Raw genomic sequence first — 24,672 nt, forward strand, 5'->3', positions numbered from 1 at the left:
AACTCCTGCAGCAATGCCCTGGGGCTGAGATGATTGGCCTCCAACAACCACTACTGGTCCAGTACCATAACCCCCACTCTACTTTACACTTATCAGATAGAAGAGGCTTTCATCCCACCAGTCTGAGCTGGATTTGAGCCCAGGGCCGGAGGTGGAAGGATAGAGTCTTAACTCACTGCACCAGCCCAATTCACAACAACAAATTGCGATGCTCTAGATGAATGTGTGCTGACCAACCCTGTTGCCTAGTTTTTAGGTGGTATTACTTGACTAAAAGATTGTTACTGGCATGGTGGCACAATGGATCAGAGCTTCAATGCATTGTGCCATGGACAGATAGCACGTAGGTACACGCACCTGGCCTAAAACACCGTGAGGTCCTATCACAGGAAGAGGTGCGGAGTAGCCTTACGGGGATGAAAAATCAGAGGCCCAGTCACCCCAGCCACTCTCGCACATCCTGATGGCCGCCTAAAAGCAACATCGAGAAGGGCTGGAACCAAGTTTCCAGCCCATTTTTTTTCTGTCAGGAAAATTGGGTTCTGCGGAGGTAAGGGCATGGTGATGTTTGTCCATACGTATTTGTACCAGTAATGTCTGGTGGATTAGCTGCCTGTGTCGTGTTGAGGCACATCAGCGTAGGGCAGCTCTTCTTGGCATCTGACCTGACATGGAAGTGCATGAAAGTTGTCCCCTAAGTGTGAAATGGAGAAATGGTCTGCTTCCCTGCATGGCCGCACTCCATTCCAGTAAATGCATACAAACATAATCATCATTAAAAAGAACAAATGAATCAGCCAGGTTTTGTGGGTCATCAGATTTATTTATTAAATTCAAAATCTTTTCAGCACAGATAAAAATTAATCACTCCATCTATTGCGAATGTAATGTCTTTTTTTGTCATTTTCAGTGTTTCAATTTCAAAAAAGTTAACATTCCTATAAAAGTTCCCATTCAATCCATTGATTCCTTATTTCACTCCGTGACATTGTCTGTACTGTAATGAGCTTCTCGGCATCCTCCCAAGTGTGTGAGCCTTTATTTTACATCTTTCCCAATGTCTGTCTCTCTCTTTTTCTTTAAGTACGGACCATAGTCATTATTCTGTGAGGACAGACTGCATGGAAGAATGACAGCGAAATGGTTGTACAGTAACAAAAGTTTTTGTGTTCTTTTTTTTCCCCTACCATTTCCAGTGCGATTCTGTTATTAACAAACATCCTTTTTAATAATTTATTTTTCCCATTTTTTTTGTTAAATTTTTTTTGAAGTACATGCCATATGAGGATTGCGATTATAAAAGTACCTGAAATCTGCTATTAGATCAGCATGCATAGCTCTTCCTATTTACATTCTATTTACATATGCGGACATGGCAAAGATCTACATGTTATTTACATCCTACTTGGGAGAGGAAGAAGGCAGCTTTAATTATGAGTCTAAAATTCATGGTACAGAAGTAGAATACTTATCACATGCATATAAAGTTAAGATTTGCATGATTTTTAAATTTTGTAACTTTTCTGACATTACCTCTTTTAAATTTTCTATGCTAAGGTGTAGCATAATGAATAGGCAATATTTTCTTGAATAATTTTTTTCTCTCTCGCTCTTTCTACCTTATTTAATTACTATTTGCATCAAGTACAGTTTTTCTTTGTTTCTTTAAATGGTCACTAATGGAGGGCAACAATATCGCGTTTGCTGCACCTTTTTTTATTTTCTTCGCTAAAGCGACTAGACTATGGGTTCCCTACAAGACTTGGCAGCAAAGGTGCTGGTGAGTGAAATACAATATAATAATCTGCTACTGTTTCACAAGTAACCATCAGCCAATGGAACGGTAACTACGGAGCACTCTCTCTCTCTCTCCCCTTATAAAGGTAGTGCCTAAGCTATCGTCATTAATTATGGAAATAGTATAAATGAGACTCTATGTACCTATGAAATATTAATGAGGCCTGTGTTTCAGAGCCTGAAAACCACTGCTTACAGAGCTCCTTCTATACTAGTTTTTTTTTCTGTTTTTCATTTCCACCAAGGACCCAACTACTTATCACGAGAAAGTACCTGGCTTTTTTTTTGTTTTATTTTTCCTCTCTTTTCTTAAAACAAGGATGATATCGACCTAAAACTACCCAGTCTCGAGTTGTCTTAGTTTATACTACCTATTTTATTGCAAAATACATTCCTTTTTTTTTGTAAATTTTATTATTTGTTGCATTCCTGGAAGACTGAGTAAACATCAAACCTTTTTATTTGTTGAAATACCCAACCATTAACCTCTTAGTTGCACCCTGTGTAGGAGGTCACTGTCATTAAGGTGTTATTCCCTAGGCATGACCTCAGGGTCATCCTGTAAGAATTTAAACTGAATGGCTGTACTTTCAACTTTTAAAATCAAAGGAGCAACATTTAATAAACGTGATCAATTTTTGACACACTTTCTCTTTCTTTCTCCCTCTTTCTGCTTTAAAAAAATAAATAAATAAGATTGAAAACCTTTTTTTCTTTGCATATTTGAAATTTCAACAGTTTTTAAAAAAAAAATTCAGTTTGTTTGTTTTGATGAGAATAGCTGTTAGGGCATTTGGAGATACCTTCACACCACCAGGATGCCAGAAGTGGATGAAGAATCAATTTGCCATTGTTTTCAGTATAGGACTGCCACAGTATTCCCTTGGGTCAATATATTGGAACATGTAAAAACCCATTATATCATTTCCCTTCCTACATCAGCTCCTCGCCCATAATACGGACCATAAACTACAATAATAGTAAATACAAGCAAATCAATAGAAAATGAGTTTAAGGAACAATAATGCAGTGTCTCAACTGAGGGAATTTTACAATACTATTGATGTATTCTAATTATTATTAATGTAGTCAATAGTCTATTGTAAAATTCCTGTCGCAATGGGATGCCTAGGCCCTTGAAGCATGGTTGATGCTCCCCCACGAATCTGATTTTTATTTTTATAACTGTACAGTGCGTAGAGCACAGAATAAGCAAAATTACTGTCAACTGAATTCAAAAGAAGATTGTCGCTTTCCCCTTTGAAAAGAGTAGATAGCAGAGCATTGTGATCACATCCTGAGCACATCACAGGCACATGGGGGGAGGGGGGAGGGGTTCTAGGCAGCAGAAGTCGCAGTCTCTGGTGTCAAAACAAGCTGATTGCAAATTATGTACAACAGCCTCTAAAGGGAGAAAAAAAATCTATTAACCCATTACTGGCATTAAAGCTACAGTATATACAGGTTTGAACCAGATGGTGTTAGCTGGTATTTCCATTTGTACTACTAGTTCTCTAATTGACTAGTCAACACTCTTTCATAGCCATGTGGGATTTTGATAAAAGATTACAAGAGATTAATCAATATAGGCTTTAAAACAGAACTATCTTCAAAAGTACACTGCCATAATGAGTAATATCTGACTGTAGTGCGAGCACAGGGAACATGCAGAGTCTACGAGTGGAGGACTGGACTCCCACAGTCGCGACCTGGGTTTGAATAACTCGCCATTTTAATTTGAACCCAGCTGGATGAGCTGCGGAGCTTCCTTCTCCCACCCCCTTCCATTTCTCCCGGCTAAACCGCCACAAGGAGAGCACCTCACGTTAGCTGAGCTGCTCATCTCGGGAAGAGGCTGAATCATCGCGGGAGGCCAAAACCTGCCCCACTACACGTGCCTACTCTTGGCTCATGTGGAGAGGTGTTGGCTCCAGGCTACGGCGGGGTGGGGGGGGGGGGGGGGGGGTTGTTGAGGGGCGTTTCCCAAGGCCTCTTGCCTTCTCAGTTTAAAGAGGGGAGGGTAGTATTGGGAAAACGTAGAGGTCGGCGAGAAGAACACTTTGTTGTTGCAAAAATTAAAAAAAAACAGAAAATGCTGGAAATACACAGCAGAGCCATCAGCATCTGAAACAAAAAAAGACAAGCGAATTGTTCAGGTAGATAGCCTTCTTCTGACCTCTACCTCTACTAGTGGGACTTCTACCCAAACATTAACTTGTCTATTCTTGTTCACATATAGTCCAAGAAAAATAATTGTCTTCAATCTCAAAGATACCCCAAAATCCTATAATACTCCCTACTTCTTTAACTGCAAACAATTCCCATAATTACCTCATAGACTTGTGGAAATCTCTTCAAACAAACCCATGTTTTACAACACAGTTTATTAACACAATGGTGGATGATTCAGACATTTGACACACCCTGAGCTCTGAAATGGGCTATGGTTCCTTTCAGGGGTTGGGAAACCCTGCAAGAAATTCCAGTTCAGGCCAGTTTATAGTCCTTGCGTGCAGCAGTGGGGAAACCCACTCGCTTTGGAAAGCAATGGAACTAAGCTGCCACATGCGGCAACTGGTCTGCTATTCATTGGTTCACGTGAATTGAAATTGGTTTAAAAACTGTCCAAAACGGGTTCTAGTTCTGATGACTACATTTTCCACCAGGGAGAGCGTGGTACTGCCTCGCTGTATGAGAGATGTTCGAGGACATTCCCCACCGTGAAGTGATTTTAGCTTTTGATCGCGAGTGTGAATCTTTTTGGTGGAGTTACTCCAGGTACTTCACTCACAGAAGACAGATGACTCGTTAAAGGCTGTAGTGTAGATGGAGGGAAAAGATGTGACTGTCTGAGGCAGGTAGCTGCTGAGGACAACCTGACATTTTCTTTTCAGTTCACGCTACAAACTGGTTGGGGTAATAACACCCTCCAAAGCCTGAGTTTTGTCTTCATTGAGCCCCATTTACTGGCAGATGTGGTACGATGATGATGACGAGGAGGACACGAGGATCAAGGCTTATCCTGCAGTGTCAAGTGATTTAACCTCTCACGCTATTATGTCAAAATTAAAGGTGAACGCACAATGCTGGCAGATTGGCAGATCCTCATAGCTGTACGTTGAGGTGCTGCAGATTTTTTGTTACTGCCAGCTTCACCTTCTTCCCAAAGAGCTTCCTTTTCATCGTCAAAATGAATGCTTTTTGCTCTCTAGTAAGACCATGTGTTCAGCATCCTGCTTTGCTGCTTGGAATTCAACTTTGGACTATCCACCTTGCACCCAAGCCAGGTTTCAAGCAGAACTTCTGTTTGCTCCATTGATCCAGCTCTCTGAAGCCAGACTTGAAAAAACTGAGGCTTTGGCCAGCCAGAAATGGGCATCCTTCCTTTCTCAGAGAGCTGGGAGTGTTTGTGTTTGACAACAAAATAATAAACTGGCCATTACTATCAGATATAAAATGAAAGTACCAGAAATAAATATATATATATATCTATAAAAATCAAGGCGTTTCAAGGGATGTGGGTTGTCGACCCTTGATTTTGGCCTTAGTGAGAGATAAATAGCAGGAGACGGAACACATTCTCAAAGGAAGATGAGTCATTGCAGACCGCTGTCGCGCATTTCCCAGCAGCAAGTCACAAAGTGGCGTAGTTAAAGTACTACCTACCCCTTCAGTTGGAGAATGGTACGTGCTATGGCGGGGAGGGGCGTAAAAGAAAGATTTTTTTCTAAAACCTTTAACATGTAAGGAAAAATATTAACAAATAATATTTTACGCAGAATCGGGAAATGAGAATAACAGGTACAGTAGTAAGTCGAGGTAATTAAATCTGCTCCGTCTGATAAGGCAGGCAAAGCCCCTTTAATTAAAGACTGCAGTCATTTTGCAGTACCACATGAAGGAGACTGGTTCTAATTAGTCACCCACTCAGATATCACTCCAGTATTTGGCACAGCGAAGCAAAAGGGACTGAAGAATTTATAAAAGCAGAGAAAACCATAGGTCACCATCGGATTTCATAAGAAATATTAGGTTATTAATTCCATGTAAGATAATGGGAATCAATACAGACCATTTCTCTTTATGAAATATAACCTTCTTCTGACCCAGACATGTCAATGCAAGTCACCTTATTATTTTAGTGCTCCATGTAGATAGAATTTATGCAAAGGATTCAAGATCTAAAAATGTGATGACCTCACCTTAAAATATAGTATCCTTAAAGAAGCAGTGAGTTTTAGGTAAAATATCTCGGAGGATACTGATTTCCTCCTTCAGTAAATTGACCAGTTTTTGAAACCGATTAGGATAGTGCCGCCTATACCTAGCCACGCCCCTTCCCGCCATACCTCAAGGTTGGTTAAAATTGACCGACACCATTAAAGAACAACTCCCTTAAGATCCGAGCAGTTCGCATGAGGAGCTTGCACTGAAAGATGCTTGGTTTCGAGATTGACTTAAATATCAAGCACTGCCTGGTGAGCATCTCTTTTGGGCCATCTGCATAGGCTGGATGTAAACACTATTAAAAATCAAACCTAACACTTCACTTGGGATTTTCAAGAAGATAAAAAGATATTGGAGCTAAATAGAAACTGGCAGGAGCAGAGCTGCAAAATGCAGTGAGTTTGGCAAGATTGCGATGAATCTTTCAGTACTATATTCCCTGGAGACAACATTTCTGTAGTGATATGGAGCATTAAAACTGTTTTTTGTAAATATATCCATTTGTGACAATTGCTATGAATACATTTGGCACAATAATAGTTCCTTCTCCTCTTTCTCCCTCTGTCTTCCTCCCTCCGTTGCAGCATGGTGGAAGCAGATTCAATGATATCTTTCAAAAGGGAATTGGATCTATACTTTGAAAAGGAAAAATTAGCAGGGCCATGGGGCAAGAGCAGGAAAGTAGAACTGATTGGATAGCTCTTTCAAAGAGCCAGCACAGGAAAGATGGGCCGAATGGCCTCCTGCGCTCTATGAAGAGAGTTTCACAGCTATCGTGCACCCCCCCCCCCCCAGTACGTCACCTAAGAAGCCATTATTCAGGCTTGAGCCTTGACTGTGAGCATTTTCAAGCTATTTAACCATGGGGGCATTGTGGCCAAGCCTGATCCTGTCCTCACTCGACATCCATACACCCATACTCATAGTGGGAATTGCTGAATAGCAATTAGGAATGGGAGCTGATTCTCCCAACACTAATCCAGGGGAGCGGAGGCCAGTTCCAGCACCCTTTGTCACCTTGCCTGAGATCAGCTGACTCAGCACAGATTGACAATCAAACCTGGGACCTCCCCTAGTTTGTATGGCTCAGCTACTCACTAGATAAGTTCACTGTGCCAATTTAAAGGGGGCATTATCATTCAGTAAGAGTGTTTAGCGAACAGAAATGTGCATGGTGACTCTATCATATATAGACCATGCTCACTGCACAAGTTTTTAAACAAAGGGGGAAAGAAAAATAAAGGACAGGCCACCAACTGCAAGAATGTAACCTCAATGGGCAATGTGCTGCAGATTTAACTGGGGTGTTTTTTTGGAGAAGGTCCTTTTCTGATTACACGACGAATTTAGCCAGATGGAAAATCTCCCTAAATGGTGACAGAAACCCTTTAATAAAAGGAGCATAAGGCTGGAATGTGCGCAGACCAACCAAAGCAAACACTGATCCAAAATGCCTTCAAATAATAATTAACATGTTATAAGGTTTTGAACATTCACTAATGATGTATAAAATGGCATACAGCAGATAATGTGAATATGATTATAAATTTAATTTTGCTCCACCTCCCCTCCTATTCCAAGTGCTAATTATTTTGCCAGTTAGATGTCATGAGCAATGTTAACAAAGCCGTGCAGTGCTGCCTGTTTTCTGGCTTGTAAGCTATAGAACAGTGATGGAAAACAGCCTGGCTTCATGATATTGCCATGCCAGCTTCTACACTTGCACTGCAGATGGTATCCTATAGATGCCAATTGTACTAGAAATAGCCTAGAATTTTTGCAAACTGACATTGGAGGGCTCTCTACGATATTTTACATTTTACTCTGATTTTGTAAGTTAGGGACAAGTTTTAAAGCAGCAGTCTGCTTTAATTTTGTGTTTAATCTTCTTGTCGTACTCGCACTTATTTTGCCTGGTCCCTTTTAAAGAGGCACCATTGTCTCTGGAGGAGTTTCCAGACCTACCCTGGAAACGATCTTTAGGACCAATCCTCTCTGAAAGTCCTGCTGCCTCACCAAGTTCATCCAATTGAACATTATCATTCTCATTTTTTCCAGTGTGCTTTAAATACTTTTAACTTGGTTATTACAATGAAGACTAGAATGAAGAAATTGCCCTCCATTTATGGAGGCCCCAGGTTCTAACTCCTGTCTGTGGTGAGTTTACTGATCTCAGCCAGGATGGTGCAATCAGCCCAGCACATCTGGGCGAGGGAGGAGAAAATTTAACCAATTTCAGGTTGCTATCCAGCAGTTCCCCGTTGGAAAGTGTGCACGGACATCAGGTGGGGGCAAGCCCAGATGGGGCTGTGATTTCCCCCTCCTCCCCCCATGGTCAAATGTCACGGTTGAAGAACAACGATTTATGTGAGATAGTGTAGCCTGCCACATAGTGACACCATACCCCAGAATGAGTCAGCATCTTCAGAAGAGGATGTGGGGTGGGGTGGGGCGGTGGGGTGAAAGAAAATTGAAGGGAAATAAACCTTTCCAACACTTCGCCACGATCACACCGCCCTTTAAAACCCCGATTGTGAGCTCAAGAGTTTGAGACAGCAAATAAACATTAAAAATACCAGTTTGAATCCATGAATCTTCTACCCCCGTGGCTCTGGGCTGTAATCAGAGTCTGACAAATGACTTGTGAAAGAGAGTGATGAACCCTTATTGTGCAGACACTCTTTAGTTAATCCGAAACCAGATTTCGAGGTAATTTCACATACACTAAAAAGATTGATGGCGCGGCCTGCCCTGACAGCTTGCAAATGTTTGGGAGGATTGAAAATGGCATCGAGACTTGATTAAGGATAGTGCTGGGCTTCAAAGAACTTTCTCTATTCAGTATATCTATCATTTTAATTTGCAAACTGCCTTTACAACAACTTACAGATGTTTGACCCCTGACAGAGTAGTTACCACTACAGTCAAATGGGAATCACTGTGGGGAAAACAAGCTTGTGGTTCTTGCCACATAATCTTTTGAAATACAGTCAAGATAAACGTGTACCTGCTCCTGAGCATATTTCTCCTTCAAGTATAGAGTTCCAGTGTACTGATGACTCCCAGTCCCATTTATTGAGATGTATAACATGTGCAAGGCTGGTGCAAGTATAACATTTCCTCACAAATTAATTCAGTGTTCTGTGTCTTGTCAGGATCCAGGTGCATTTTGAGCCATCTGCCAGAGTCTTTACGGAACTTTTTTTTAAACAAACAAAGGTTCCTCAAAATGTAACCAGCTGTAACGAGACGAATGTTCCTTTCCAAGCCGTGATTCGTCTATTGAAAACAATTTGTTTTGTAATGCAGAGTTGGAGTGCCAGTGCCCTAACTTAATACAGATATGATAGTTAGGAGAGTGAATCCAGTGGCAACACCACTCTGATACAGTAGCAAGCCTACTAGAAACCCATCGAAAATGTGCATTCAAAACCAGAGTGGAAACTTACCTGGATTTCACATCCAGTTGAATTTGAAGCAATGTAATGTAAACATGGACACAGGAAGGACTCCCAGAATCCACCTTGGCAATGCGCAACTCCTGGTTGGAGGGTGGGAATCCTTATTAGATGCAGCAGATATCTGGATTTGGTTTGTATTTTCATTTCTTCTTGACATGGATATAAAACCCAATCCTCTTCACGAGAACAAGAGGAGCCAAACCTGGCCACATTCCCTGTACCTCCGACCGAACTATCTTAGCGTAAGACAAGAGTGATTGTTCCATGTTTGTCCCAGTCACACTGGCAAAAGCATTCAAAAGTCAGAACAAAGATACCTTACAATTTAAACCACCAGCTCCAGAGGAATTAATATTAACCAGCTTGCAAAGGGCCTTGCGGGCTACTTTTCTGTGTTTTAATGCAGAGCAGTGTCCAATGAGATTATATTGTTCACTGCGTTGGATTTATTTTGAACATTATAATTTCAGTAGACAGAGAAACCAAACAGGAAAACAGTGCTCCTCAAAGTTTTTACTGTAACAGATATGGCATCTGCAGCAGCAGCAGCAGAAACTTTGCCTGGAGGTTAACCTGACACCACTTGCAGCAAGGCGGTTCCTGGGGTCTTCTGCGAAACCCCAAACTGCCCCAAAGTGACCCTTTTAAATGCAAGTGGTTCTCAGCTAGCATTTTATTAACAAGGCTCAGGGTTACCGTTTATTAGGTTTGTAAAGCAATATCATGCAGTCGAGCTAGCCTTAGTCAAAGGTTCAGCATGATCTTGTTGGGGAGTTCTTGCTCACATGTTCCTGCTCACGTGTTCCTGCTCACGTGTTCCTGCTCACGTGTTGACCATCAGAGCTTCTTTACACCTCAGCAGGTGCTGCAACTGTTTTATTGCAAATCTTTTCAATGCCGTCAATGTTTTTGCCGTCTGATCTTAGTTTTGACAGACTATAATAAAATAATTGATATGGTTGTGATCAATGGTGCAATGATTATTCTGCATGCTTCTGCATATAGCAGCTCTCTGGGCACTTTGCCTTGGCAAGAGCACCCCTTTTTGAGAGCAGCGTCTGTTCTTGAAGTGCCCTTGGCAGAAAACATGGGTAAAACAGTTTGGAAAGCAAGTTGCCGGCAATACTGATGACTGCGGATCCACTGAGGATCTACCACCAGAAAGTCAAGACAGGAATTCTATTATCATAGAATCATACAGTGTAGGAAGAGGCCATTCGGCCCATCATGCCTGTGCCAGGCATTGTTACATTGATGAATTTTATAGGCAACCTTCCCAATCCTACATCCTTATACACAATACATATTATCAAATGCATCCCCAATATCCCATATATTTTTAATAAACGCCTTCATGTCAACAAAGCAAAACTATTATTTTGGTTTTTTTTGTAAACGCACATCCTAGCGGTAAAAATGGTTTTGCAATATCTTTGCTCTCATGTCCGCCCAGATTTTGGTTGGACCTGGACACTGAGTCACACACCAGTAGGTAGTCACTGCAATGGAAGACCCCAATAAGGTAACATTGGCTTGAACAGAGAGCCCTATTTATAGTCGGACTGAAATAAAAAATTGATTTTCTTTGATAACATTTTTATTTCCTGAAGGCACTGACTCCTGCTGGGATATGGTTCCACTGGTGCCAACTGTACTTCACCCAATCTGGCCAATCTTCATGTATGAGCCTAGATACTGAGTGTCCACAGGCCTTTTAGCTGCGGAGGGCATCAGAGCCAACCCTAAAACCTACCCCTCACGCAAAATCCACACACACATGCACTTTCCAGGAGGTGTCACTGCATAGCAATGAGGAGGGGGAATTTTGTCTGTCTTTTTTTTCCCCCTTTGTGTTGCCACGGAGGAGATTTTAAAAGAAAATTTTAGGCTCTTAACTTAAATAAAATTCCCCACTTGCTCAAGACATAAAGTTTTGCTTTGCTTTCTTTCATTTTGCAGCGCAACTGGTAATTGAGACTGTTATGGAGTAGCATCGAATTCTTTTAACCTTCTTAGAGGATCCACGAGGTTTATTTAGCCATTAAGTCGTGGCATCGTCATCTGAGAGTCACAGACATAACAGCAAAGTAGAGGAAACCCACTACCGATCCATTAGAACTGAATGAATGGACTGGCACTGGTGTTGAGTAATTGAGCAGTTGAAATTTAGGGAAAACTTCATTAGAACTAGCCCTTTCCTTTGGTGTTGAAACTATTGTAGACATGACCAAAATGCAGAGGATCTATTTCATGTAATATAGAAGTATTCACAATAATTCCAGCGCTCAGGTATGGGAGATTGTTTCAGTAGGGCCATTAACCAAGGGATCACATGGCCCTGTTACCCAAGGAGGAATTTTACCCTCTTGCCCCACAAGACTCATTATTCATAAAGGATAGAATTCATTTTTTTTTCCCCAGGTGGATGGGTCATTCTTCATCCCTCAGGCCTGCTTGTGTTGGACAGTCAGACCCTCGGCTGAAGCCAAGCTGATACGATTTTGGCTATTAGCTGTGCAGCCAATGCTGGTGACAGTTTGGCTCCAGTGTGTTTTTCTCTGAGCAGCACTTTATCTGACCGGAGCTGAAAGAACAACAACAACTAGCATTTATGTAGCACCTTTAACGTAATAAAATGTCCCAAGGCGCTTCACACAATTTGACATCGAGCCACGTTAGATATTAGGACAGGTGACCAAAAACTCGGTCAAAGAGGTAGGTTTTAAGGAGCGACTTAAAGGAGGAGAGAGAGGCGGAGAGGTTTAGGGGGGCAATTCCAGAGCTTAGGACCTAGACAGCTGAAGGCATGATCGCTGACGATGGAGCGAAGGAAATTGGGGATGCGTAAGATTTGGAGGAGCGCAGCAATCTCAGAGCGTTGTAAGGCTGGTGGAGGTTACAGAGATAGGGAGAATGAGAATTTTAAGAACAAAGTGTTGCCAGACTGGGAGCCAATGTAGGCCAGCAAGCACAGGGGTGATGGGTGAGTGGGACTTGGTGCAGAATAAGTTTTTATCTCAAATCGCTAACCTTTAAGCTCCACTGGGGCCAAGGAGAAAATAGTTTGTTGTAAGTAGAGGTTTGTAGTAACAAGATTTCATTGAAATCTTGAAAGGGAAAAGAACAATCCCACTGAGCTTAATTCCATAGATGGTATTTGAGTTGCTCCACATACAAAATTGGCTGGTCTTCAAAAATAATTAAATTGTTGTGGAGCGCAGTTGAACATCCTACAGACACAGTAAGTCACATTTGTGATCTCTCTGCCTGAGGTACGCTCTGTCTGACTGCATGGATCGTACAAATATAGTTTCTCCAAAAGCCTCTATTTGAGGTTAATGTGTAGATTCCAGTCGGGGGACCACAAGATACATCTACATCCCATTTCACCCACTGTATGATCCTCCCCCCATCGTACATATGCCATCTGCTCAGCATTTCTGATCCCCCTCCCCAAAAAGCAGCATGCAGTATAAGCACGGGTGTTGGGTGTTTATTATAGACCCCCAAATAGTGGAGGAGCAAATCTGTATGAAAATTTAAGAGAAATGTAAAAGTAATCTAGCAGTAATATTAGGAGATTACAATTACCCTAACATAGACTGGGGGGAAAACAGAGTAAAGGGCAAGGAGGGTGAAGAATTGCTAAAATGTGTACAAGAGAACTTTCTTAATCAGTATGTTTCTAGCCCAACGAGGAAGGAAGCCGTGCTGCATCTAGTTCTGGGGAATGAAATAGGGCAAATAGGGAGTGTGTTTCAGTGGGAGAACATCTGGGTAATAGTGATCATAATATAATTAGGTTTAAAGTAGTTATAGAAAGGGTCAAAGAAAAATCACCAGTGAAAATACCCAGATCCATGCAACTGGAAGAGAGCCAATTTCAGTGATTTGAGAAGGAATCTAGCACAGCTGGATTAGAAACAAAGATTGGCCTGGAAAACAGTAAATGAGCAATGGCAGTCCTTCAAGGACGGAAATAGCTCAGGTACAAACGAAGCATATTCCCATAAGGAGGAAAGATGGGGCAATCAAAGCTAGAGCTCCCTGGATGACAAAGGAAATAGAGGTTAAAATAAAACAGAAAAAGAAGGTTTATGACACGTGCCAGGTACAGAATACAGTCACAAACCAGGCAGAATACAGAGAGTGCAGGGGGGATATTGAAGAAGGATATAAGAAGGGCAAAGAGTATGAGAAAAGATTAGCAAGTAACATAAAAGGGAACCCAAAATTCTTTTATAAACATATAAAAAGTAAAAGGATAGTTAAAGAAATGGTGAGGCTGATTAGGGACAAAAAAAGGAATTCTTGTGGAAGCAGAGGGCATGACTGAGGTATTGAATGAGTACTGTGCATCTGTTTTCATAAAAGAAGAGGATGAAGTTAATGTTGCAGTGGAGGAGGAGAGAGTAGAGATATTGGCTAGGATAAAAATAGATAGAAAGGAGGTGCTAAATAGGTTGGCATCACTCAAAGTTAACAAGTCACCCGGTCCAGATGGGATGCATCCTAGATTGCTGAGGGAAGCGAGGGTGGAGATAGCGGAAGCTCTGACCACAATCTTTCAATCTTCCTTGGATATGGGAGTGTTGCCAGAGGACTGGAGGATTGCAAATGTTACACCCCTGTTCAAAAAGGAGAGAGGGATAAACTTGTAACTACAGGCCAATCAGTCTAATGTCAGTGGTGGGAAAGCTACTAGAGACCATTGTCAAGGACAAAATTAATTCTCACTTGGAGAAGCCTGGATTAATAAGGGACAGCCAGCACGGATTTGTTAAAGGCAAATCGTGTCTGACTAACCTGATTGAGTGCTTCGATGAAGTAACAAAGAAGATTGATAAAGGTAGTGCAATAGATGTTGTAAAAATGAACTTTCAAAAGGCGTTAAATTAAGTACCAAAAAACAGACTTATTCAGAAAATCGAAGCACATGGGATTAAAGGGACGGTGGTAACTTGGGTACATAATTGGCTACGGGATAGGAGGCAGAGAGTAGTGGCAAACGGATGTTTGGGAAGGGCTTCACCTGAACTGTGGTGGGACCAGTGTTCTGGCGAACCAAATAACTAGGGCGGTAGAGAAGGCTTTAAACTAAATAGAGGGGGGGAGGGTTCAGGTGGGGCGAAGTTTAGATTGATAAAGAGAAAAGACAAGGAAGTAGTACAGGAAAGTGATGGAGGTAATGATAAACAGAGTGTGTCAGGAAGGGACGGAGTGTACAAATATAAGAGTGCACTAGCAAATGGGGCCAGGGTAGGAAAGAAGGTAAAAAGACAAAATTAAAGGTTCTTTATCTGAATGCGCGCAGCATTCGTAATAAAATAGATGAATTGATGGCACAAATAGAAACAAATGGGTATGATCTCGTGGCCATTACAGAGACATGGTTGCAAGGTGGCCACGGTTGGGAGCTAAATATTCAGGGTTATTTAACATTTCGGAAGGGTAAGAAAAAAGGTAAAGGTGGCGGGGTAGCTCTGTTAATCAAGGATGAAATTGGTATAATAGCGAGAAATGATCTTGGCTCAGAAGATCAAGATGTCGAATCAATTTGGATGGAGGTAAGAAATAGCAAGGGAAAGAAATCACTGGTGGGAGTAGTATATAGGCCCCCTAACAGTAGCTATACTGTAGGGTAAAATATAAATCAGAAAATAAGGGGGGCTTGTAAAAAAGGTGATGCAAAAATCATGAGCGATTTTAACTTTCACAAAGATTAGACAAAACAAATTGGCAAAAGTAGTCCTGAGGAGGAGTTTATAGAGTGTATTCGGGACTGTTTCTTAGACCAGTACGTCGGGGAACCAACCAGGGAACAGGCCGTTTTGGATCTGGTAATGGGTAACAAAACAGGATTAATTAATGATCTCAAATTAAAAGATCCCTTGGGAAGCAGTGATCATAACATGATAGAATTTCACATCCAATTTGAGAGCGAGGATCTTGGGTCTGAAACTACTGTATTAAACTTAAATAAGGGCAATTACAAAGGAATGAGGGCAGAATTGGCTAAAGTGGACTGGGTAATCAGATTAGATGGTATGATGGTGCAAAAGCAGTGGCAAAGATTTAAAAAGATATTTTATGACTCGCAACAAAAATATAACCCTGTGAGGAGGAAAGACTTCACAAAGAGGGTGAAGCAACCATGGCTAACTAAGGAAGTCAAGGATGGTATCAGGTTAAAAGAAAAAGCATACAACATGGCAAAGATTACTAATAAGCCTGAAGATTGGGAAAACTTTAAAAACCAGCAAAGGTTGACTAAAAGAATAATAAAGAGGGGGAAAATAAATCATGAGAGTAAACTAGCAAGAAATATAAAAACTGACAGTAAAAGTTTCTACAAGTATATAAAAAGAGGGTAGCTAAAGTAAACATTGGTCCCTTAGAGGATGAGACTGGGGAAATAATAATGGAAAAAAAGGAAATGGCAGAGGAATTAAACAGATATTTTGTATCTGTCTTCACAGTAGAAGACACTAATAACATACCAATAATAGTAGAAAATCAAGGGGCAAAGGGGATGGAGGAACTAAAAACAATCACTAGAGAAAAGGTACTAGGTAAACTAATGGGTCTAAAGACTGACAAGTCCCCTGGACCTGATGGCTTGCATCCGAGGATCTTAAAGGAAGTGGCTACAGAGATAGTGGATGTATTGGTTGTAATCTTCCAGAATTCACTAGATTCTGGAAAGGTCCCAGCGGATTGGAAAACTGCAAACGTAACACCTCTATTCAAGAAGGGAGTTAGACAGAAAGCAGGTAACTATAGACCAGTTAGCCTAACATCTGTCATTGGGAAAATGCTAGAATCCATTATTAAGGAAGTAGTAGCAGGACATTTGGAGACTCATAATACAATCAAGGAGAGTCAACATGGTTTCATGAAGGGGAAATCATGTCTGACAAATTTATTAGAGTTCTTTGAAGAAGTAACGGGCCAGGGTGGATAAAGGGGAACGGGTGGATAAAGGGGAACCAATGGATGCAATATATTTGGATTTCCAAAAGGCATTCGATAAGATACCACATAAAAGGTTACTGCACAAGATAATAGCTCATGGTGTTGGGGGTAATATACTGGCATGGATAGAGGATTGGCTAACTAACAGAAAACAAAGAGTCGGGATAAAAGGGTCTTTTTCAAAATGGCAATCTGTAACTAGTGGGGTGCCGCAGGGATCAGTGCTGGGGCCTCAATTATTTACAACATATATCAATGACTTGGATGAAGGAACAGTGTATTGTGGTAAATTTGCTGATGATATGAAGATAGATGGAAAAGCAAGTTGTGAGGAGGACACAAAGTGTCTGCAAAAGGATATTGATAGGTTAAGCAAATGGGCAAAAAATTGGCAGATGGAATATAATGTGGGAAAATGTGAAGTCATCCACTGAGGAAAAATAAAAAAGCAAAATATTATTTGAATGGAGAAATACTACAAAATGCTACGGTACAGAGGGATCTGGGTGTCCTCGTACATGAAACACCAAAAGTCAACATACAGGTGCAGCAGGTAATCCGGAAGGCAAATGGAATATTGGCCTTCATTTCTAGGGGGATGGAGTATAAAAGTAGGGAAGTCATGCTACAACTGTACAGGGTGCTGGTGAGACCACACCTGGAGTACTGCATACAGTTCTGGTGTGCTTATTTAAGGAAGGACATACTTGTTCAGAGAAGGTTCACTAGGTTGATTCCGGGTATGGAAGGGTTATCTTAGGAGGAAAGATTGAACAGGTTGGGTCTATACTCATTAGAGTTTAGAAGAATGAGAGGAGATCTTATTAAAATATATAAGATTCTGAGGGGACTGGATAGGGTAGATGCTGAGAGGATGTTACCCCTCGTGGGGAAACTAAAACTAGGGGGCATAGTCTCAAAATAAGGGGTCGCGCATTTAAGATGGAAATAGGAGGAATTTCTTCTCTCAGAGGGTCATGAATCTTTGGAATTCTTTACCCCAAAAAGCTATGGAGGCTAAGTCATTGAATACATTCAAGGCTGAGTTAGACAAATTTTTGATCAGCAAGGGAGTGAAAGGATATGGGGAAAAGGCAGGAAAGTGGAGTTGAGGTAAAAATCAGATCAGCCATGATCTCATTAAATGGCAGAGCAGGCTGGAAGGACCAGATGGCCTACTCCTGCTCCTATCTCTTATGGTCTTATTGTTTTATGGATCAGTATCATTTAGGACCATTGCTTTTCCTATATATAAATGACCTGGACTTGGGTATAGGGAGTACGAGTTCAAAGTTTGCGGATAATACAAAACTTGGCAATGTAGTAAATAGTAGCAGACTTCAGGAGGATATAGACTGGTGAAATGGGCAGATGCAAATAAGTGTGAAGTGATGCACTTTGGGAGGAACAACATGGAGAAGCAATATAATTTAAATGGTACTATTTTGAGGGGGGTGCAAGAGCAGAGGGGCCTGGGAGTGCACATTCACAAATCTTTGAAGATGACCGGGCAAGTTAATAAGGTGGTTAAGAAAGCGTATGGGATACTTGGCTTTGTAAATAAGGGCATTGAATACAAAAACAAAGAAGTCATGCTAAACCTTTACAAATCACTGGTTATGCCTCAGCTGGAGTATTGTGTACAATTCTGGGCACCACACTTTAGGAAGGATGTCAAGGCCTTGGAGAGGGTACAGAAGAGGTTTACCAGGATGATGCCAGGGATGAGGGGCTTCAGTTATGTGGCGAGATTGGAGAAGCTGGGATTGTTCTCCTTAGAGCAGAGAAGGTTAAGGGGAGATGTAATAGAGGTATTCAAAATTATGAGGGGTTTTGATAGAGCTAGGGAGAAACTGTTTCCTCTGGTAAGTGGGTCGGTAACCAGAGGTCAGAGATTTAAAATAATTGGCAAAAGAACTAGAGGGGAAATTAGGAGAAATTTTCTCACACAGAGGGTTGTTAAGATCTGGAACGCACCACCTGAAAGGGTGGTGGAAGCAGGTTCCATAGGAACTTTCAAAAGGCAATTGGACATGTACTTGAAGAAAACTAATTTGCAGGGTTACGGGGAAAAAGCTGGGGTGTGGGATTAAATTGGACACCTCTTTCAAAGAGCCGGCACAGGCATAATGGGGCGAATGGCCTCCTTCTGTGCTGTAAGAGTCTATGATTCTAAGCATTACACGTCTTAATCCGCCCTCATAAACCAGCAGTGCTGAACCTGGGTCATGCTATAGGATGCCAGTATAACCGTGGCAGTTGTCTTGGGACTGGTTTGGCAGCCAATTTTTAAAGAAAAATTTCGCTTGGAGCCACAATTGGAGATTTTCCCAACTCTGCCTTAGGATTTAATCCCTTTCCTAGATCAGGGAAAAGGTCCTGGTTGTAGCCTCATTTACAGCTGATAATGGCTCAGCGATAGGTTTCCTTTAATGTACAATGAATAACACCATATTGAAAAGTTATTGACCGACATACTGACTTTTGAGAGCAGGTGAGGTTGTGCAATGCCACTCCAGGGCCTATACACAATAAGGAGTTTCCATAGTCCATCTGAGGGCCCAGCGGCCCTCCCACAGGTTATGAGATCTTTTCAAAGTAGACCTTATTTTGTGCTTGAACTTTGCACTTTGGCCAATCTCTGTGGTGGTTAGTAGGCGTGACAGATTCTTCTTTTTGGACTGGGAGGAAGAATAAGAATAAGCTGTGATGCTGGGGAACAATAATGACCGCCTATTGAGCACCAACAATGTCATCTTTCCATTGTTTTTAAGTGGAAGAAAAAAAAATTGAGCTGGATTGTCCGAGTTTGTCCCATTTTTGAGTGCATTATCCAGAACGGCTAAAGTATGAATCAGACATTTTCTTTTAAAATAATAGTCCTTTTTTTTAATATCCAATTTGGTCTTTTATGATGCAGAGGCCTTAGTTCTTAAGGTTTACTGAAGTTTTCAATAAATTTTCACCATCGGCTAAGTAAACGCCAGGGGGCAGATACTACACTGGGTGTTAAATACTTGCCTGAGGGGAGCCGTAGAGTGAAATTGAGCAGGGAAGATTACGTGCCATAACAGAACGTGCTCGTATTTCCATCTATTAATGTAAAAGGATGGAATATTGGGAAGGCTTCATTATGAGCGTGCAATCCTCCCTGTGCGATTTGCCCCCGTGGCTCTGCTTGGGCAATGCTTTATGCCCAAGTGCAAAAAGAGGAAATCTTCCCCTCTCCAGAACTCTTAACCACGTTATGACCTTCTGCCCTCTCTCTATCCAGATGTTGGTCTGGTTTTAAACTTGGCAGCAAAATAAGTAGCGTTGCCTTCTGCACTTCTGGAATTGCACACCCCTTAAAAGTGTATAAAGGTGGCACAGAAAGAAATCGATCTGTGTGTACCCCTTAGGGGCAGCTTTGCATCAGTCCTTAAAGCTGCAAGGCATCCTTTGTCTGCAAAGCCTATATACGGGTCAAAAGCCTATTAGCGTAGTTCAAGTGTGCGTTCCCATTCATTTCAGGGAGAAAGCACGAACAAAGTGAGTTATAGCACTTCTCCCAGCACTGGCGTTTTACTAAAGCGAGCTAAATAAAATGGGGAGCCTGACACAAGGTAAATAGACCCATCCTGCCTGTCACATGGCTTACCCAGTGACTTGTCGGTGGAGGCTGGAACCCGCACAGTGTATAATTGCTGCGGTAATGCTCAGCTATTCAAGGATTTCATGTACCTTGTAGCTGGTAACTTTGGCAGGAATCATTGACAGAATTTTACACAATTAAATCAGTCTGATGAAAGGAGAATGGGTAGATTTGGCACATGTCACTATGCTCGCGCTTTGTACGTTTGTGCTTAATTAGAGTGTACTAGCTGATTTTTTTTTTTGGCAGGGATTTTTAAAACATCAGTGCTGTCAGAATAAATTCAGCATCAAAGTTACCTGCCACATTATAGCGCAGGAGATAAAACAACTTCTTACTATTCAATGTATTTTAGTCTGAATTATTATTACTATTGTACTGGATATTTATTTTTCCTTTTTTTTTCGGTTCCAGCAACAGGGAGCGGCCACCACCATATACTGTGCCATTGCCGCGGAGCTGGAGGGCCTGGGAGGGATGTACTTCAACAACTGCTGTCGGTGCCTGCCGTCGCAGGAAGCCCAGAATGAAGCATTGGCTTCTGACTTGTGGGAGCTGAGTGAGAGGCTGATCCTTGAGCGAATTGGCAGCCAGTCTGCATAGCGTGCAGACCGCTTCTGAAGATGAAATGCAAGGAACCTTGCACCAGGAAACTATCACACTCACTTGTTCTCTTTCTCTCTCTGTTTGGCTCCTTTCTAAAATTATCAGCTTGCGAGATTGAGTGCACCTCAAATAAAGCTTAACCCTTTGAAGACTGTGCTGAATTCCACCTGCACTGTGTTGAAGAATAGATCAGGTTTTGCTAGCTCAGAGAGTGCAATTAGTAATTAGAACACTCTACTAAACAGCCTTGTTACCAATGATTGTTACTAATGAATAATTATTTGTAATATTTAGCATGGCAATAGAAACTAACATCTTTTATGTACAATAATGTATGTGCAAGCTGTTATTGGTCACTCCTCAAAAGGTTAATGATTATCAAGGAGACAATCCCTTAATCTTGGACTACTTAAGCTGTTAAGTTACGTTGCAAGCAGCTTTTAAATTGCATTTTTTTAAAATATACCTTATTAAAAAAAAAATTCAGTTCTCTTTTTGTTCCCCCTCTTTATTGCTCCCTGTGAGTCGTCCACTTAGACGCAGTCCTCTCATCTGGAAGGGTCGGACAGTATATTGCCGTTGAACTCTGGATGACCACCAGTCCATGTTGCTCTGTTATGGGCCAGTCGGAGACGCAGTAACAAGGGGGATGAACCAACTGCCAGATTTAGCTGTCTTTCTCTCTCTAGTATTCCACTGCCCCTCCACAAATTGAAGCATCCCATCATCGCTACATGAAGCAGTGCTTCAGGTAAAGGCCCAGCTAAGATCTAAAGGAAAAAAAACCTCCCTTCTGAATAGTGGCAGGTGGGTTTGCGTAACTGGGAAACCCTGATAATTGAACTGGCCAACCTTTCCGCTAGGGGCCTCGCACCCCACTAAATACACATTTTATAAAATGATTCAACCAGTTCTGCATGGTCTGAGTCTCAAATTCGCCAATGACATTTGTTATGGGTTTTCAAATGCAGATGCCATCAAACTTCTACATTATGATAAAAGCAAAATACTGTGGATGCTGGAAACTTGAAATAAAAACAGAACATGCTGGAAACACTCAGCAGCATTGATGACCTTTCATCAGAACTAATATAAGATTATAGTAGCTCTGATGATGGACCTGAAACGTTAACTCTGTTTCTCTCTCCACAGATGCTGCCTGACCTGCTGAGGGTTTCCAACATGTTCTGTTTTTATTCTACATTATGATAATGACTAAATTCACTCAATGTACTTTGATCTTAATGACAAGGCTGTGGTTTGCTTAAAGAAGAATAGTAGGTGAGATTCAGTCTTGTTAATCCTAAAATACAGCCTTGTGCAGCCAAAGGGAAAGGGATATATTTAAAAACACGATGCTAATGAATGAGAAGATGGTGGGTTTTAATGTGCCAGTGTGTCCTTGCTTGAGAAGGGGTCCAATACCCAGAACAAACAATAGCGCGCTAAATCCCACAGCAAACTCTCACCGTTGCCATCAGAGTGTAGATCTTCTCAATCTTCCTTTTGTTGAGATTAAAATTTAAAAAAACAAAACAATTCCTGTTAAAATCTGCAGTCATCTCTGGTGTGGTGCACTCATAATGCACAGTCTGGAAGGCTGGACCAGATCACGTGTATCTCAGCCTCTTGGAATCCGATAGACCAATGGGGTGGTCTCAGCCTATCAGAATCTCCCTTTGTGACTACCCGTAATCTAACGTCAATCACAATTACTGTGAGAATCGGAAGCACTCTTGAGATATGTGAATATATCAAAGAAGCCTAAATATATACACAGGGTGCCATCAGCGGCTGTGGGATTGAGATCAGGGAGGGTCAGTAATTGTCTCAACAAGGTCTTCGTTCACAGATTAAGACTGTTTCGCCGATGCACAGTTTTTTTTTTCTTTGCTCAGTTTTTCTTGCTTTTTTTTAAAGTAATGCCAGCATCTTGTCATTTTTGTGTTTTTTTTGTTAAATACTGTCATCGTCTTTTATTCAAACATCATGCGTGCGTATTATATATATATATATGTGTGTGTGTGTGTGTGTGTGTGTGTGAGAGAGACCTGAACGAATAGCCGTCTTCATTTGTTCATTGCTGTCCTCTGTTTTAAAAAAAGAACCGAGGGTGGAAGAGGAGGAGAGGAGGAAGAAACTATAAACTAGCCAAAGGAGTCTTGAGAACGCTGCTGCGATGGTTGTCTTTCTCGTTGCGTTATTTTTTTTCTCTGAGGTTTTGTGCTTTATGGCGGTCAGTGAGCCGCGGAGAAAGTTCCGATCTAAGCAATCAGCATTCCAGCATCATGTTTTCTGCAGAGAAAGATACAATGAAAGGTGAAAACATGGATCAACAGTCCCGAGAAGACCCTGTCTTTTGCTTTTCTTGGCCCTCAATCCAATATTCACCGTACTACAACAACAACAACTTGCATTTATATAGCGCTTTTAACGTAGTAAAGCATCCCAAAGCGCTTCACAAGAGGGTTATCAAACTAACTTTGACAGTGAGCCACATAAGGAGATGTTAAGACAGGTCAAAAGCTTGGTCAAAGAGGTAGGTTTTTAAGAGCGTCTTAAAGGAGGAGAGAGGCGGAGAGGTTTAGGGAGGGAATTCCGGAGCTTAGGGCCTAAGACAAGGCCGCCGATGATGGAGCGAAGGAAATTGGGGAAGCGCAAGTGGCCAGAATTGGTGGAGTGCACAGATCTCGGAGGGATGTAGGGCTGGAGGAGGTTACAGAGATAGGGAGGGGCGAGGGCATGGAGGGATTTGAAAACAAGGATGAGAATTTTAAAATCAAGGGGCAATGACTAGAATTTATCAAGTTGCTGAAGGGCTATTTTCATACAGTTATGCAAACCTAGAAAGGCTTTGTGATAAATTGCAAAAATGATTTGGACTGCACCCTGAATCATAATTTGCCATCAGACATGTGTTATTCAGTAAATATCAGATTGATATCTGGGATTCTGGGCAATAATATTAATATTACAGTAAAATTGTCCAAAGTTATATTTAAAGTGCGAGTTTCACTAATACTTCCTACATTAAAACACATCAAAACATTCACAAAGAAACATGATTAAAGCCCTTTATAAAAAAAAATCCTCTTGATTTCTTTGTGATTTTGTGTTTTGTTTTAATCAGTAAGTGCTTACAATGTCATCAGGGGGAAAAGGCCAAATTAACAGCAATGGACCTGGTCATTAAACCAGGTGCCTCAGCAATGTTTCAACTACATGGATGGACATGTTCATTGAGCTCAATTTCCCCGACAACCAACTGTCCCTGACTTGGGCCATCAGTAATGTTACAAGTATATGTGCCTAGAAAAGTAACCATTGGAAAAGAATGTTAATGAGAATTATTTTTTATAAAGATGTACTAATAACGAGATTCCTTTCAGAATTATATTTATTGATAGTTTCCAAAGTGCGTTATGAAGTATTTGTGAATAGTCTATTCTCTCTCGTTTGGATCCACGTTTGTACAAGTTGATGAAGGCACCTGCAACAGATTAAATGTCAGCTATGAACAAGTCTCGCTGTATCTTTAGTGACTATTAGTGAGGTTTCAGCTGCCAGTTCAGTGTCTCTTTACTAAAGATAAATAAAATGTCAGAGCTGAGATTTACCCACACTTTGCACTGCTGATGAAAACGGCTCTTAACTCACTCAGCAAGTTATTTCTCTGCCATTATCTTCAGCAGCCATGCCAAGTAGATGAACTGTGTGAAGGTGCCTTCTTAACCCTTCGAATGTCAACTGTTCGGTGGGGGAGGGGGGGGGTGGTTAGTGGCTGGGTCCAGATGGAACCAGACCAAGCTGTCAATCCCAGGCCCTTCCCTCCGTCTCTAGTGAAACGTAAAGATCCGCAGAATGGACTGTACCGTTAAGAGAATAGAATTCCACAATTCAGAAATTCGCTCCTCAAAACAGCCTCTCAGTCTGAATGCCAAAACTCAGATAGGGATAACTATAAGGAGCAAG

The 24,672-nt window shown here is 41.4% G+C and overlaps 2 protein-coding genes across 3 annotated transcripts in view; one reads left to right on the top strand and one right to left on the bottom strand.

Moving 5' to 3' along the window:
* wwox (WW domain containing oxidoreductase) overlaps positions 1 to 21,192 on the top strand; it is a 734,210-nt gene extending 713,018 nt beyond the window's left edge. For both annotated transcript variants that reach the window (XM_067998153.1, XM_067998150.1), the window contains one exon: positions 20,509 to 21,192. In XM_067998153.1, the coding sequence (XP_067854254.1) occupies positions 20,509 to 20,697 (189 nt within the window). In that variant the 3' untranslated portion in view covers positions 20,698 to 21,192. The remainder of the gene's footprint in view (positions 1 to 20,508) is intronic.
* Positions 803 to 24,672, bottom strand: part of LOC137333804 (transcription factor Maf-like) — a 319,825-nt gene continuing 295,955 nt past the window's right edge. Inside the window, exon 3 of the mRNA XM_067998154.1 lies at positions 803 to 22,995. Within this exon, the coding sequence (XP_067854255.1) occupies positions 22,965 to 22,995 (31 nt within the window). The 3' untranslated portion in view covers positions 803 to 22,964. The remainder of the gene's footprint in view (positions 22,996 to 24,672) is intronic.

Source organism: Heptranchias perlo, chromosome 16, assembly GCF_035084215.1.
Source record: "Heptranchias perlo isolate sHepPer1 chromosome 16, sHepPer1.hap1, whole genome shotgun sequence".
NCBI classification, from domain to species: domain Eukaryota; kingdom Metazoa; phylum Chordata; class Chondrichthyes; order Hexanchiformes; family Hexanchidae; genus Heptranchias; species Heptranchias perlo.